Source organism: Euprymna scolopes, chromosome 22 (genome assembly GCF_053919585.1).
Source record: "Euprymna scolopes isolate OS-2025 chromosome 22, ASM5391958v1, whole genome shotgun sequence".
Taxonomy (NCBI): Eukaryota; Metazoa; Mollusca; class Cephalopoda; order Sepiida; family Sepiolidae; genus Euprymna; species Euprymna scolopes.
Window position 1 is genome coordinate 11183156 of NC_136503.1, and position 18618 is coordinate 11201773.

Genomic DNA, 18618 nt, shown 5'->3' on the forward strand with positions numbered 1-18618 from the left:
ATAAATATATATATACATACATATATATATACATACATACATATTTATATACATTTATATATATACATATATATATATTTATATATATACATATATATACATTTATATATATACATATATATACATATATATACATTTATATATATACATATATATACATTTATATATATACATTTATATATATATACATATATATACATATACATATATATACATATATGTACATTTATATATATACATATATATATACATATATATACATTTATATATATACATATATATACACATATACACAAACATATATATAACTACTTAATTTACTCACATAAACATAATATACGAAAGTATAGATTTATGCGTAAACTTTAAGTATTTACTTCAAAAGTGCTCAATACGTAGGTAGAGCTAGTTAGTAATTTATAAAATATATATGGCGATTAAGCTACACTGAATATTCTGCGTTTCATCCACTATAGGATTCGTCAGGCTTATGCATAAGCCTGACGAATCCTATAGTGGATGAAACGCAGAATATTCAGTGTAGCTTAATCGCCATATATATTTTATAAATTACTAAACATATATATATATATACATATATATATATATATATATATATATATACATATATATATATATGCATATATATATATATATATATATATATATATATATATATATATATATATCGTGAACTACACTGATTGTAACGGAACATGCTTAAATTCATCTTTCAGTGAAAATAAATTTCTGAACTTCTACCTGAATCTCATGATAGGTTGATGAAAAATAGTGTCGTGTTAAAATAATGATTTTTTAAGGGGGGGGTTAAAGGCATAAGCCTTTAGCTTATGAATCAAAAAGTTCCTGGTAGTTTTTTTTTTTTTTCAACTTCAATGACTGACTCAAATCGACGAATCCATCATGAATTTCTGCATTGATCAGAATAGATTCTAGTTAGATGAATCTAGTTAGAGGAAGCACAATAAACTGCATGTGTAGCAGGACTTTTGCACACCATCCAATTCTTCAATCATGTTGTGTTTTTTTTTTTTTTTTCTGGCGGCATTTAATAAGACTTGTTCTAAGAGCGAGTTAACTTTGTTGTCAAATGAAGCCTTTGAATAGCAAGAGAGAGAATTTAGAGAGAGGCAAATCTCATTTTGAAACAGTTAATCGTTTTCTTCATCGAATTGGACATTTTATGAAGCTGTTCACTTTTATCAATTTATTGCTAACCTTCCAATCCCCTGCCATTTCGAGACCCCCACCATTAATCCTGTCCTCTTCCACCTCGTATCCTTTCACTCTGCCCCCTCCCACGATTATTTGATTTTTTTTTTTATTTCCTTGAAAATCTGTAACTTATCTAGATTTTGCTTCCCTAAGAAAATGAAGACGAAAAAAAAAAAAAACTAATTTCATACGTTTTTTTTTTCTTTTGTTTTATATTTTAAATAATAACTTGCTTCGTTGAGTCTTTCTAGCCACTCTGGAAATTGGTGGATTTTTTTCTGTCTTTTTGCTAGTCACACACACACACACGCATACATCGACACACATACATATGAAGCCATGTACAACATGTTTCTTGCTGTTAAAAGTTGAATATATAAATACTTTTTTCACAATATTTGATAATCATGGAAAAAATTTAATACTAAAGTATACATATGCACATACGCAGAGAGGCCTATAGATAGGTGTATATTTCTATGTACATATGTGTATATGTATGTTTTTCTCTATATATGTGTATATGTATGTGTATAAATGTATATTTCTATGCATATATGTGTATATGTATGCATATAAATATATATATATATCATCATCATTATGCAATCCGTCAGTCTTGACGATGACTAGTCGGGGCCTCAGTGCTTTATCCCTTGGTGTTGGCGTAGTCTCACTCCATCGCCACAGAACTTCCCACCTTGGCTCCAAACTTGCTTGCGCAGTTTAGGTGCAGTATCTGTTGTGCATCAGATAGACACCCTCTGAACCTCCAATGGTCATGTATATATATATATATATATATATATATATATATATATATATATATATATATATATATACAGGGTGTCCGTAAAGTTACTATACAGTCTTATTGTTTTATTGTATTATATCTGTATTAATAGTTAATTTATAAAGATAAAGGTCTTTTTATTTCTTTTGTTACAAATAAATATTTTAATACAATATCTTACTGTACTGTTAATATATTACAGGGTGTCTATATAGTAACTTGTAAGACTGTATAGTAACTTTACGGACACCCTGTATATATATCTGTATGTGTATAATTGTATATTTCTGTATGTGTATAAATGTATATTTCTATGCATATATGTGTATATGTATGTGTATAAATGTATATATTTATGTCTGCGTGTGCTTATGTATGTGTTTATATGTATGTATACACACAGGGTGGAACAATAAAAGTGTTACTCTAAAGTAAAAAACACTACAGCTTTATTTTAAAACTGTTATTGAAAAATTCAATTCAAGTAACTTTATTATGTAGTAGAGCTGACATCTACTCAATGTAGCCAGCTTCAGTCTCAATCACCACTTCGATATGGGTCCGGAACTGGGAGCATGCTTGTCCCACAAGTGCCGGCGGTAGCTCAGTGAATGGTGGTAATTAGGCTGGCTTTGGTGTTATGGTAGGTCATGTTGGTGATGTTCTCGACATATGACCAAACGAAGGTTGCTTCTTTCTCTTTCTTGTCCCATATCGCTATGTCAGGCTTTATCGTTTCATTTTCTAGGTATGTAGCACTCTCTACTTCTGTGTGGCAGGATCTGCACTTGCTATCATTGCTGAGACCACTCATTTGTTTTTAAAGCATTGGTCAACAAACATTGATTTTAGGCAGCCATTATAATCTCTCCTGATCATAGTAGAACGATCTTATTTTAACTAATCTATAGAGCCTTCCTTATCTATATAGTCCTAGGTAAATTCACTTAGAAAATACTTAGCACACTGTTGGTTGGCCCATTCTTCCAGTTTTTGGTGTATTTTTGGCTATTTCCATAACAGACTTGTTTTCTGATTCCGTTTCATTTATAAGACAGTCTTGTCCAAAATGTTTAGCCAATTTCAGGATGTAAGTTGTTCTGCTGGCTCTTGATTCATGATGTTGATGTACTATTTTGAGGTTTGGATTTTGGTAGTTTATTGCCTGATACTCATCGTAGTGACACGATATTGATGGCCAATCTCTGAGAGACCTATACCTCTTGCTCCTTTGGGCAGATACAGCCTAGAAAGACACTGGTTTCTGCATGTTATTCTGTACAGTGTCAATATTTTCCATGTTTTAGTGTTCACATTCTGTTTATGTCCTTTTATGGCAAATCAACAACGCCGAAGCTGTATGTTATCACAGGCATGTATAGATTGCTTTTCAATGAAACCCACATGATTATTAAAGAGTGCTCAATGAAGGACAGAGCTGGTATATAGTCTGTTTATTCTACAAACTTTATTGGTTACATATGTGCATATATGTTTGAGTGGAATCTCAATTCAGAGAGGCCCACCTCATCAGATGAAGGAAAGAGACATTATTAAAATGAGAATAAAGGTTCAGAACATTGATTCTCGTTTCAATAATGTCTCCTTTCTTGGTCTGATGAGGTGGATCTCTTTGAATTGAGATTCCACTGAAACATGTTTGCGCATATGTAACCAATAATATTTGTATAATAAACAGATATATATATATATATATATATATATATATATATATATATATATATATATATATATATATATATATATATATATATTATGTGTGTGTGCATGTGTATGAGTTTATTCCGTATGGACTCCAAAATGGCCTGGCCAATTTTTTTCTAAATTTCACACAAATGTACTTTATGTATCTGGGAGTGTTCTTAGATATATTTTGTATAGGAATGCCTCCAACAAGTATTGATAATCGAAAAAAAACATAATTAAAGAAGGAATAGTTTGATTTTGACCAAAGTTAACACACTTATCGTCTATCACAAACGAATTTTAGAAGTTTTATCACTACACAAGTAGAAGAAATATTCTTTTTATTGCCATCGATGTTTTCTTCTGACTTGTCTGAAGTGTTTTGAAAGTTCGTATTTTACAATGTTGCTGTGGTATGTCCACCCTTTGGAATAATAATGAACTCTTTCATTTGTTATTAAGACCACAAGAATATGTTTCTTGGTGATGCACAAATCATGGACATGTGGCAGCAGGACTGACATATAATCTAACACTTATTATTTGTTGTATTTATTTTTCTGTTCAATATATATCCCCCCCCCCCCCGAAATACCGAGTTGTGTTTTACTTCTGACTCTTACACGACCATAACAAATGTGAGAACTGATGCCCCAGCGCCACAATTATGAGACTTCTTATTTTTAAAATTGACAATTTTTAGAGGAATTATATAATTATAAAAAAACGAAACTCAAGTATGAAAAACATGATTAATGCTAGAAAAACAGAAAAACGTATCAACTGCAATTAAAAAAAATTAAATATAGAAAACATAAATGTTAAATTTTAATTAGATTTGACGCTAATACATATATTAACATGTAAAAAAAACAAAAACAATGCTAATTACTTAAAAAGAATTTGTATGAAGAATAACCGATAAAATTATAATATTCTAAGTTAACATTGAATCTCAACAAATAATAATGTCATGCCTGCAATTAAAAGCAAAAAGAATTTAAATATAGAAAAACGAATGTTAAATTTAAATTAAACTTGATAATAAATATATTAACATATTAAAAACAACGCTAATTACCTTTTTGTTAGATTAATAAGTTGCTAACAAGGTATCTGACCTTCGGGCTAAGATCCAAGTGTAGAATCTGTTCTGATGCTACATTTAAGTTAATTTCTACTTAGTTATTGGAGGGGAAACCCTTTTATACTAAAGCAATTTGTATTTTTGCAACTGTCCTTTACTCCTGATCTGAAATGGAACACGTACATCAAGTCTGTTGCCAAGGTCGCTGGAAAGATGGTGGGATCCTTCTACCGCTCCAGAAGATATCTCACTACTGATACAATTCTCTATCTATATAAAAGCCAAGTACGTTCAAGGATGGAATACTGCTGCCATATCTGGGCAGGAGCTGCTAAAAACAGCCTATCCTGCCTTGACAGAGTACAAAATAGACTTTGTGGCTTAGTGGGGGGATGCCCTTTTCTCTACCCTGCAACCTCTCTCCCACAGAAGAGACGTTGCGAGCCTATCCTTGTTTTATCGTTATTTCCATGGCAGGTGCTCGTCTGAACCTCAATCTCTGGTCCCCCCTCGCCAATCTTTCACGAAAAACACCCGTCTAGCTGAATCCACTGTGAAAAATTTCCCCCACTCTTTATCTGTGCCTAAATCAAAATGTAGATTCCATGAACAAAGCTTCTTTCTTAGAACTGCACGCCTGTGGAACTTTGTTCCGTCTGCCTGCTTCCCACCTGACTACAACTTGGATGTCTTCAAGTCCAACGTAAACAAATTCCTGATGAACCGCCCCCTTAAGTGAAAACTTCATTAAATCTCCACACTAACATACTGTACTTGCAATAACCCTTATCCCTGAGTGGCTTCTGGGCCTTGATAAGTGGTGACCACCGTGTAAAAAAAAAATAAAAACTGGCAGAGTTTGGGAGCTGGTTTTCTCCCAGATTAAAAACAACCTTGTGTCACATTTTGCTTTCGTGGGGAAGCAAATAAATACTAATAAGGTTCCTGAAACGAGATATCTCTTGGATTTTTTTAGTAGTATGTAATTAAAATATTTCGATGTTCAATAGCTCAGAATTTTCCAAGCAAGAATCGAAATGTAGAAGAATCCTTTTAAAACATTTCATCCTATTCTTGAAAATATGCTGCAAATGTGACTTATTCTTCTTGTTGCGTGTGTGCGTGCGTGTGGTGGGGTCTGCTTATTTTGAGTCAATGTTCCTTTTTCACGGCCTTTGTGAGGGTTTTATAAAATAAAAGCAGAACGTACCTTTTTATATCTTCTTGCCATGTCCTAAAGTGGTTTGTGTCGGCTCCTAGAACAAAAGCTCTCTTATGCAACAAACACAAGTCTCGTTTCTCTGAACAATTGGAACTTTATTAATTTCACGGTCAAATAGCACGCCCCTGTTCTCTGCCTATCCTTAGAAGGAGGGTGGGAATTTCTCTATCGATTCATTTGCCATACATCACTACCTCTTGTCACCTCCACGAGAAGTCTCTCATCTTTTCAAAATAAGTGACGACTGCAGACTTTCAAACTCGAACTGAACACTGTCTGAGCACGTGTACTCCTTCTTTTTTATATTTGGGGATGGGGTGTTTCGTGGGTGGTCTCCAACCGCATGCACCTGCAGCCAATGTGTTTGCAACATGTAAGAGTTTGATGATTTATAATCTTTTGACTTCCCATTGCATTCAAAGACATTCTGCACTAATTGCACTATTTATGTCACAGACTCCATAACACCCCAACCTACACCTAAATTCCCCAGTTTCGTTTGTTACAGAATACCCCCACTCAAAAAAAGAAAAAAAAAGCATTTGGTTACTTTCTCTCAAGAACTTTTCTAAGACTCTTGTAATGAAATTTACCTTGTGTTCAAAATTTTCTCAAGTCTTTCCATATCTCGGCTACATTGTTCTTGTTTCATCATGTCTTCACTACGCTATTTTTTTTATTGGTTTAAAACTTCCAACATTCATCTCATATTAATCATTGGCATTCGTCTCTTTGATATCTTTCTAGTTAGATTTCTTTTCTAGAAATGCAGAAATGACCATGTGAAGGTTTACCAACATAAGTGAAAATGTTTCTCAGGATTATGTCATCCTAACGTTTTGGCAACTATACAAGAATACGAATCGCACATGCATATTGTCTGCTGCCATTCTTGCATATGACGGCATGCCTGCATTTTATAAAACTGTTCACAGCTAAACTTCCTGAAGATTCTCCATATAACAGATTTACATCGTTTTATAGTCGTGTCCATCTTCCCCACTGAAATCAATTGTATTATTATCCTATTTGGATTTATTGACTCTTTCGGCATTTGCAATTGAAACAATTAAAATCTCATTTTTTTTTTTTTTTTTTACTCATGTTCACCCTTAATAAGGCATATCCCCACCTGAACGTAAAGGGCTACTATGTGAGACCATTCCTACGAAAAATGAACAAGATGTTAGTTTACGTTACATGTAAACTTCTGCATATCATTAGAGTTAGGGAAGCAAGTAGCAGGAAGGGAATTCCAAAATCTAGCTGTTCGAGGGAAGAAACTATTAGAGTAGAAAGCTTTCTGACATTTAGGGACTTCAACAGTGAAGGGGTGTAATTTTGTTGCTAAGCAAGTTTGTCAGACATATGTATGAATCAGTCATTAGAATTTAAAAAAAAATGTGTTTAATATTCTCAATATTGGTTTTTCTCTCCACTCCATTTCATCAACGTTGTCTTCACAACCATTATCTATTTTCAGGCCCAATTCATCCGCATTGGTGCTACCGTGGTGAGTCAATGCCCCTATTCAATTATCTGTTTCTGTAGTTTGATATGCGTTGATTTGCATATCAATGAGGCTTTGCCTCAAAAAGACTAAAGTCGAGAGGGCAGACAGTAGAATTCTTAGAACCGAATTGAACAGGTCGGAATTTAGAATTTCATACGAATGCTGACAAGAATTCTTTTTTTATTATTATAAGCTATTTCAGCATGAAATATGAAATCGATGCAACCGAGACAAAAGCTAGATTTAGAAAATTGAGACCGTCAAGAAATAGAAATATTAAACGATTTGCGTCAAACTTTGAAAATTTAAAACATTGAGAAATGGGAATCAAATTCTTGAAACCAAACTGAGAAGGTCGAATCGTAGAAAGTAGTACGAACGCTGAGAACTATTTTTTTTTTTATTATTTTTTACAGTTTCTACGCAATATTTCACTTACTAAGGCCATACGTTTTCTGTGTTAGGGTTAGGGTTCTGTTCTGGGATGATTTTTACCATCTTGTGACGGATATTCTCATTTTCTGAAAGATTCTTTAGGTTTGTCTGATCACGCTATCAACATTGTCTTCACAACCTTGATCTATTTTCAGGCTCAATTCGTCGACTTTGGTGCCACCGTGGTGAGTCAATGTTCCTATTCAGTTATCTGTTTCTCTTACTGTGCAATGTCTCAGTCACTAACGCCATACGTTTTCTGTGTTTTGCTCAGATAACATTTTCAAATTCTATTCAATCTGAACATCTCAAGATTCTATTCTTTTTTTTTTTAACTCCATGATTTTTATTTCAGACATTTATTTATTATACATCTTTGGGTACTTTTTTTTAAAGGAAATCTTTTCATAAAACGTAAAACAATGTATATGCCCATTGTTGACGTCTCAGCTGTACCTTATTAATTATTTATAACTTATAAATTACCCAAGAAAATAAAACATGGCTGCTTTTAGAGCAAGAGAAAAAACGGTAGACTGAAAATATAATAATTATTTTCTGAATTCTGATTGGTTGTTGGTTTTTCTGTGGATCCTGTGGTTGATAAAAATGTCCACCAGTCAATTGCTGTGAGTTTGTAATCAGTTAGAGTCTGATTTCTTTTTGGCAACTGGACATTTGTTTAGAGCTTTTGTGTGATTTGTTGATATATTGATATGAAACATGGTTAGTGAGAGTTGAAGACATGCGTTGCATGAAGAGAAATGATATGAAAATGATACAAAGGATGTGTAATGTAAGTTTTAAAGATGAGCTTTGTTGTGATAACTTGAGGGGTAGATTAGGAAGAAGTGTTCAGAAGTGTAGACTTTGATGGCATGGCGACGTTGAAAAAAAAAATGGACTGAGTTCTTGGTTTAGTAGATGTAGCACAGTTGAGGTAACAGGTTCAGCTGATAGAAACACAGGAAAACATTAGAGGAAAAAGATAAATAAAGAACCGGACAGAGATAGGTCAGTTTGGATGTCGATTTCTTAAAGTGATATGTAAAATTGATGATGATGATGATGATGAAGAAGAAGAAGATGGATCATCAGAAAGTGACAACTGAAATTACCAACATCAACGGAGTATACAGAATGAGGAGATCGAGAAAGAGATGTGTGTTAGGGAAGACCACAAAAGGCATATGAATACACATAAGATAAAGACAAATACACACGTGTAATAATTTGTCATAATGGGAAGCACATTAAGGGTTCAATCAATCGAAACATACCAATGACACACAAAATTGTACTTGATGCCCCTTTGCTAAACACTCAGCATTATAAAATGAGGATCAAGAGTAAGTGGAGTAATCCTGGGAAAGGAATGTTGCCTCCTTTGCACCTCGGTATAGTAGCTAATGAAAAGGGAACTGTTGATTTTATATGCCGGCCTTTTCTGCTTGTGTGATAATAAAACTTTTTAAATGCGATTGTGATGCTAGGCTGTATAAGGTGTTGACTTTAGTCAAAATCGCATGTTCCTTCTATTGGATTTTTTTGAATATCGATTATTGATGACATTCAGATACAAAACCTATTTAAGAACACTACCAGGCACTTAAAGTACATTTGCTTGAAATTTATTTTAAAATATTGCAACAAGTTAGAAGTCCATAGGGGAAAAACACACTCTCCCCCCATATATACACAAATTTCCTTTTATTTAAAAGAAGATATAGATATAGATCTATATATACAAGACTATATGTCTGTCTGTTTGTATCCATAATTTCAAACTCTATCTTCTCCGAAACAAAAAGTTACAGAGCAGCGCTAGGTATCTCAAATGATTGGATTTTTTTACGTACAATTCTTTTATGAGTCTTTAGCCAGTTAAAATAGCTTTTAGGGGGTCAAAAATGGGTCAAAATTGAAAAAATCGTTATAAATTTTGTATATTCATCTTAGTTTATGTTTTTTAATTTTTAATCAGTCTATATGTGTCACGCAGATACAGTGGTAACGTCACCAGCTTTGAATGCTATAGTTTCGGTTTCGATTCTAACTGATGTCACCCAAATACTTTTTTTTTACTTTTGAAATCACGACTCTGTAAAATCTGGACAAATTAAAATGTCATATTTAAGCATATTTTATGTTCAGGCAAAGCCGGGATCCCCCTCCCGCTAGTATATACATATATATATATATATATATATATATATATATATATATATATAAGAGTCTATATTCCAAATTTCAAGATGTTGACCATCTTACAATTTATTCCTTTAAGTATGTTGACATACACAATTCTTGACAGCATCTGTTTCGTAGCACAAAATCATTCATTTAATTATTATATCAATCAATGAGTCTATCCTGACCTTAGCTCCTCAGAAGAAATGCCACCTATCAATTCATTAAAAGAAAATGAAATACATTTGGGCATGATTACAAAATCTGAAGATTCGGAAAGAAGTTGCATGTCGCAACACAGGATATATCAAATATATTCAAATGAGCCAAGCTTTCATTGGATGTATGTCATACAAAAATTGGCCAATAGTTTCTGCTGTCTTAGTGCTTTCATTTAACAATGAAGCCATTGTCAAAGGATTATTAATTTTCAAAGAGATATCCCTAAATATTTATGTATTTTTCGTATTTTTAATCTTTTTTTTCAATATGAAAATATAACTAACCTATCATTCTGACGATGTTAATTCGTAAATGAACAGTCGTTTGCTTTATGGCGCATAAGAAATCGTGGGGACATGGACATTAAAAAAAAAAGCATTGTATTAAATTTATTTATTGATTTAAATCTTTAACTTATACAATTAGTTACAATCTCACATAAAATGTAAGAATATACAGATCATATTTTATTAAATACTAGCATTTCAGCCTGGCGTTGCCCGGGTGTTTGGAGGTTGAGCAAAAAAAAAAAAGAAAAAAAAAGCGGTCAATTTTTTTAAACAGACCCCTATTATGACCCCTTAACATTTATTGTTTTGGGCTCAAATCAAGTTATTAAGTTAGATCCATGTCCAAGGAACCTATATCTAAAATTTCAAGTGTTTAGACCCGAAATTGGTGGAGGAGTTTGGTAGAGTTCTTAAAGGTCAAATCGTTGAACTTTGACCCCTTAACAGCCAAATTTCTGGCCGAAAACGGATTACAAAGATTTTCCCAAATCTCAGTACCTTGTATATCAAATTTCGAGTCTGTAGACTTAAAATTGACAGAGTTATTGCGAAGGAAAATGTACACAGACAGGCACACAGACACGTTCACTTTTATAGTTATACTAGCATTTCAGCCCGGCGTCGCCCGGGTGTTTGGAGGTGTATGTTGAGAAAAAAAAACAAAAACGGTCAATTTTTTTAACTTTGACACTTATTATGACCCCTTGACATTTATTGTTTTGGGCTCAAATTAAGTTATTAAGTTAGGTCTATATCCAAGGAACCTATATGTAAAATTTCAAGTGTTTATACCCAAAATTGGCAGAGAAGTTTGGTAGAGTTCTCAAAGATCAAATCGTTGAACTTTGACCCCTTAACAGACAAATTTCTGGCCGAAAACGGATAGATTTCATCAAATAACTCCCAAAGGTGTCAGTTTATTTTTTTACCATTGTTTTTAATTTCATCCACGTTTTTCTTAAAAATATTTCATGCTTGCATTATTTTTAACTTGAGTAATTTTCACCTGAAATATATTAGAAAAAAATATATATTAAAAAAAAATTCTGATTGTTTGATGGATTTAGTTTTTGAATCTTTCTTGTCGATATCTTTTCAGCGTGATGATGAAATATATCAAAAAGGTATCTTCTATATTGAGAAATTCCATTAATTAAATGCTCACTCATTCTTCTCTATAATGAAGTAGTTAAACCTAAGGACTCCAATTAATTTTATATGATTTCTTTCTTTTATTAGCTTAGTATTTTTTGTAAAGCTATGTTTAATATTATATCTTAATAATTGCTTTTATTTTTACATTTCTTAAAAAAACATATCAAATTGAAATATTCGTGTATTTAATAAACAATCGCATCCACATATCTTTATATATCAATAAAAAAACGGGGAAAAAGTTATTTCCCGGTGACTTAGAATAAATGCTTTATGCCAAATTAATGGTTGAATATGATTAAATTCATGCTCATTTTTTTTTTTTTTTTGTATTAAATGCTGACCCTTATTAATACCTAACTGTGAACGGATATATATATATATATATATATATATATAGTTCGTGACACAAAGGTCCATAGAAAATTTCAGTCAGGTCAACTCTGGTAGTTTTCAAGAAAAAGTGGAATGGATAGACAGACAAGGAAAATATTATATAGATTCTTGTATGGCGTCATAGAAAAACTGTTAGGATGATCTAAAACTAGTTTCAGCAAAAATATTGTATTAATCATTTATTATTCAGTTATTTGTTCCAGAATTTGTTCGGGCTGTATCGTAATAAAATCTACATAGGAATGATAGAATTATGAAGAAATGAGGTTTCTTTCTCGTGAAAACAAAAACGACAAAAAAAAAAAAAATAAAAATAATAGAAACAAGTATTCTTAAGATGCGACCGTTCAATCTATGTATTTTGCAATTAAAATCCGTTTTCGAACAAAACCATGACAGACCAACTAAAATGCTATTTCAAACTTGAACATGACATACCTGTTCTCTTCCTTGTATTGAGATATAAGTGTTCTATTCTTTTGTTGTAAGTTTTTAAAGTCACCTCCCTTGATTGTTGTTGTTCATTTGTTTTTGTTTTTTTTTTGTTTTTTTACTCCGAACAAGGCACAGGGTCACTTAGTCGTGAAGAGCTACTATTTGGGACCAGATTTGTAGGGATACTATTTATGGAGTTGGGCAGACAGATGTCTGTTCACATTACACTTGAATTTTTGCATGTCAGTACAGTCAGGGAAGCAGGAGCCCAGGAGGGAATTCTTAAGTGCAGCAGTTCGAACGAAAAAACAATTTGAATAGAAGGCTTTACAGCATCTAGGGATCTCTGCAGTGTAGGGGTGGGATTTTGCTGCTTGTTGGAGTGGTTGTCGAAGAGGTAGTAGTGCTTTGAGTTCATCAGAGCACTTACCATTGAAATACTTGTAAAACAGGCATAAGGATGCCACATTTCGGCGATGGGACAAAGGTTGGAGTTTAGTTGATAGTTCGGGAGCTATTAGGTTGGTGACTCTTTTTTGAACTCTGTCAAGGAGTGAGAGACTAGTGGCAAATGCACCAGCTCAGATGTGACAAGAATACTCCATGCATGGGCGAACAGTGGCCTTGTAGATACAGCATACTGACAGGTGTGAATAGCCTTTTAGCACGATAGAGAAAGACCACCTTCCTCTCAGCAGCCATGGCAATTACCTCAACGTACTTGTTCCAATTCATGTTGTCTGTGAATGTTAACCCTATGAACTTGAGGGAAGTACTTTTAGGCAGTGTATCATTAGCAATGGCAATCAGTGGTTGAGAAGGTTTCTTGTAATTATTAAAGGAAATAAGCTTAGTCTTTGTAGCATTAAACGTTACTAACCAGTTATGGCTTTATTCCACAACAAACTGGTCTTCCATTAGATTTTTAGCAATTTCCTTAGATATGTGTTCATTAGTTTTACTCTCGTGTCTGTTATAGAGCATGGTGTCATCAGCAAATATCCCCGTCTCAGAGAAAATTTTGTCAGGGAGATCGTTTATGAATATCAGGAATAACAAAGGTCCAATAATTTACCCGTGTGACATACCTGCATTTGTATCATGTTGTTCAGATGTACGAGCATCAAGGACAATCTAGATTTTTCTCTTTAAGATTTGATTATGTTAAGTATACATCAAGCAAATAAAAAAATGTCAGTTTGGACAAATGGATATGCGTTCATGTCGGGATTTATGTATCGAGTAAAGTAATGATGATTAAACGTATCTGAAATAAAATGTGAAATTTTGTGTTTCTGGCGATAAAAATGATGTTCGAAGCTTAAGTATGGCAGACCAACAGTGACAACATCTTATAGAGATGCTGTTTCAAAGTTAAACATGACAGACCAATGGATAAACTATCTACCGATAAAAGCCTATTATGGAAATACATAAAAAAAATTTTAAATAGTATTTCAAACTGATTAACAGACCAACAGACAGACAGCCTACCAATGCCCCTTATGAAGATGCATGGACGCATCTTAAAACGAATGCAATTTGGTAGGAATAATGTGTGAAATTATTGATTTCTTTCATAAATATGGAGAATCTTGTTTTGCCAAAGATTCAAGTCGCTTTCAAATTCCTGATTATTCTTAATATTTAAAATATCTTGGAAGCAACCTGCATCAGTAAATGGATAACCGTTGCACTCTTGTCGCATTTGTGAATGACAATTTACAATTAACAACAAGAACATTTGGCACTTTTGCATTACACAGATGGCGCCATTTTTTTGGTGTGTTTCACTAAACCGTCGCCAAGTGTCGCTTATTTCATTCCATTCAAATTGTTTATTAATTTAAAAATTAAAACTATACAACAGCAGGATACTGAGCACTTTCATCAATACCCCCACAAAAATTTTAAAAATAAAAGAACAGATACAAACACGAAAATGTAATTGCCTAAAAAAAAAAGTACATGACAACCTCCCCAGCAGATATTTCGGTGGAAGAGATACAAAGAGAAGCTATTCTCTGGATATTGAGCACTTTCTTTTTGGCCGTGTGCTGGACCCCCCCCCCCCAACTAAATGTATCAGTCAAAACAACTTTTCTTTCAAGCAAAATATGAGCCATGGCGGTCAGGAATGAACCTGAAATGCAAAAGAGGAAAAGAAGGGAAAAAGTTATGGACAAACGAATTTGCTCCCATGGCCACCAGTGCTTATGACATCATGACAAAATGCTTATGACGTCATGATAAAATGCTTATGACGTCATGACATTGCAAAATAAGTTTTTTAAACAGTTTTAGTTTAATATGCGCACGTGACTTGCGAAAACAGCAATGCAAAAAATGACCCCCCACTTCCAAAAAGCGGTACAGTTGACCCCCACAGAATTAATCTTTTTTTCTAATTTTCACATATTATGCATCCAAAGCATTGCTCTTTCAGATGGTATCGGTTTCGACCGGTCGGATATGGCTAACAAAAGTTTTTAGCACACACACACACACACACACACACACACACACACACACACACACACACACAGACAGAGGTCACTTTTGTATGATAGATGATTAATAAAGTGATTATTATACGGTGTCCTTTGTATTCCTTCTAAGTCAGAAATTATATTTCAATTTCAATATTTATTGATTTTTATTAATTTAAATTATTTAAAAAAAAAAAAATTCTGGCCGAGTTGCGTGTGGAACTTAAGAAAATGTTTGAAAGGTTTTATTCTTGTTTTAAATGCTCCATTTATTGATTGTGTTAATTGAAATAAAACTGAACTGAGAAAAAATATTGAAATGGGGAGGCACACAAAGAAAAGTGATTAAACTAATGAATATAAATTTTTTTAAAGTCTCAGTTTTCGATATAGATTAGTTTCCTTAGGTTTAACTACTTTACTAAAGAGAAGAATTATGGTGTATTTAATTGAGATCTTTTTCAAAAACAAAAGAATAGAGTACACGTTACTAAGGCAGTAATTTTTGCGATTTTAATACTTGAGTTCGATCTTATGTAAACTAAAGGATTTTCTTTATTTCACTGTATACACGTCTTATTAAAGTAAAGAAAGGAATAAATAACATTAAAAAAATATAAGGCCTTTTTGTCTGATGTGATGATTACTCTTAGCTTAGGTTTTGGTGCTGTAGTAGACTTGTCGATCACTGTGGCCAGTAACGGCACCCCAGATCACGACCTTTTGTTACCTGCACAACGATATAGAATTCTGGTTTGATTTCGAGTCACATTGAATCTTTCGATGGCTCAAATAATATCACCTGTGTGAGCTACGTCTACAAGTGAAATGCAGTAGTCTCTCAATTAGATTGGCGACCCTGACTGTTAAGCGATGATTGATTCTTCCGCTCAGCGTCTTTTGTACCTTTTCATTGACTGGTTCTTTAGTTCTTCTACCAAGGCGTGCCACTGTCATGCTGCTCCCCATGACATCACTAGAGTTCTATTTGTCAGTTCAGGTTCTACATTAGTCCACTCGCCATGGGTGGCCCTACCAGATTACCAGAGACTATATTCTCATTCTGACACAATTTAGACCTGAAATGAGAGAGTCTCTTTCATCTGACAGTATAGCCTAATGAAGCAATCTTAGACTGTTGCCACCCCTACACGAACTATGATGTGGGGTTGGTATTTGTGAAGGAATTTTGGAATAATCAGCTAAAACCAGACATGTGGCATTTAACATAAGTCCAAAGTGAATTATTTTTGCTTAGAAACATAATTTTTTATATATTTTTTGTCAATACTTAAATACATTCATCATAGTTACTCACTCTCTCACTAATCAGCATATTTCCTCCTCAAAATTTAAAACTATTTTTCATCATATTAGTAGAATTCTTCAAACTACAACGTTTCAGCCGATATTTAAGATCCTCAAAATTCATACTAGAATTGCCTGCAACAACAGATAAAGTACTTGGTAAAATTCAGTACTAAGTGACACTTTTTTGGGGGTTGAAAGTTTGATCCTCAGTGCAGGCGATACTCAAACTACTATTGTGAATTACTTAAGACTTCTACTCGGTCATGGCTGATGGAATGAGAACATGCTACCCTCATGAATTAAATAAAAGGTAATGTTTGAAATTCTGTTCAGATACCTGAATTTGACAGATAGATTTCCGAGTTTGACAATTCAGAAATATATTTTTTGTCTTACTAACTTCAAAGTGCTAGAATGGAAACTGACATATCTAAGTACTGTACCAACTTTGCAAGTATAAACTAATGCTGAATATTTTATTTTGTGCACATCGCATCCCAATTGAAATGAATGGCTCTCTAGGTTTTGGTGCTGTAGCTTGACAAGCTTCGGGAACTCCTCATCTGAAATGGAACACACACATCAAAGATCGCTGGAAAAAAAATAGTAGGATCATTCTTCCACTCCAGAAAGTATCTCATTACAGATACAATCCTCTATCTGTATAAGAGTCAGGTACATCCTAAAATGGAGTACTGTTGCCACATCTGAGCAGGAGCTGATTGGCATGCCTTATCCAGCCTTGAAAGAATTCAAAACCGACTTCGAAACCTAGTAGGTGATGCCCTTTTCTCTTCCCTGCAGCCTCTTTACCACAGAAGAGACGTTACGCGCCTGTCACTGCTCTATTGTTATTTTCATGGTAGGTGCTCGACTGAACTCCAATCTATGGTTCCCCCTTGCCAAACTTTCACAAAAAACTAACTATAACCACCACTCTCTATCTGTGCCTAAATCTAAACACAGATTCCATGAACAAAGCTTCTTTCCCAGAACTACCCACCCATGGAACACTGTTCCACTGGCCTGCTTCCTGGTTGAATACTACATAGTAGCCTTGAAATCCAATGTAAACATGTTTTTGTTGAGCCATTCCAATAAATAATCAAATTCTACCAAATTAACAATTATTGCACTACCATCTTACATTTATTAACCCTTATCCTCGAGTGGCCTTCGGGCCTTGATAAGTGGTGACTTCCAGGTAAAAAAAATGCATATTTTGTAAAGGAATTGTTAGAACACGAGAAAATGATTTTTCAGTTCACACATCAGCTTTTGCGTAGACTTCCAGATCGTTTGTGCTGTAGGATATATGATTTGAGAATAGGTTTGAAGAGACTCTTTTGTTTTTTCTTATACAAAAATAAACGAATCAATATTTTAGTTATAAAATGAGAAACATAGAAACAAGATAGACAAGATATTTCACCCCAAAGTATGAAACCATTATTTCCTCAGGCAACAAAGGTTTTTGTTTTAAAAGAGTGAAAGGTTTTGTTTGAAATTGCCGACCAACTACTAGCTTGGAAAATAATATACCCTTAGGTGGCCAAAAATCGATTCCGTAACTCAGGTGAGAAAGAAATGTTTTTTGTGCAATATACAATATCGACACTAGAAAAGAAGTGCATGAAAACAAGGAAGAAAAGAAAAAAATGGTAGAAGTTTTATGAAAAGAATATCAGAGAATGTTCTTGTGGAGAAAAAAAATGGCTTTCTTAAATGTTTGAGCTTCTATAAAGATTTTAAATGAATAGGATGAGTTCTTTTTTCTACTTGCTGTTGGTGTCAGAAGAAAGATTCATTCACGGGATGTCTCGCTTTTCTATGATCGGAAGGGGATGATTCACCCTCATCATTAAACTGCCCTTGTGTCGCATCCTATTTGCATAGGGTGATTGGTATAGATACTAATAACCATGAAAAAACTAATGTAATGTAAAGATAGACTTAGATCTGATGACTTCAGAGGAAGATTAATTTTAATAGTATAGGAAGATGTATGCAGAACAGGAAACTTCGATGGTATGGTCACATTGAAAGAATTGGTTAATGAATGTAGAATAACTTTAGACAGCAGGTTCAGTTGAGAGGGGAGAGCCAAAGAAAACAAGGAAAAAAGTAATAAAAATAT

General features: G+C 33.5%; 1 protein-coding gene and 1 long non-coding RNA gene across 21 annotated transcripts in view; one reads left to right on the forward strand and one right to left on the reverse strand.

Annotated features, from left to right (window-relative positions):
- The window catches only part of LOC145243887 (uncharacterized), a 1140095-nt gene that overhangs the window by 1020688 nt on the left and 100789 nt on the right, over nt 1-18618 (forward strand). For 9 of the 20 annotated variants that reach the window (XM_080106980.1, XM_080106982.1, XM_080106985.1 and 6 more), the window contains one exon: nt 8149-8178. The exons of the other annotated variants lie outside the window; for them this stretch is intronic. In XM_080106980.1, coding sequence (XP_079963106.1) covers nt 8149-8178 — 30 coding nt within the window. The remainder of the gene's footprint in view (nt 1-8148; nt 8179-18618) is intronic. 20 annotated transcript variants of the gene reach the window in all.
- LOC145243891 (uncharacterized) overlaps nt 1-18618 on the reverse strand; it is a 213011-nt gene that overhangs the window by 69047 nt on the left and 125346 nt on the right. The window lies entirely within an intron of this gene.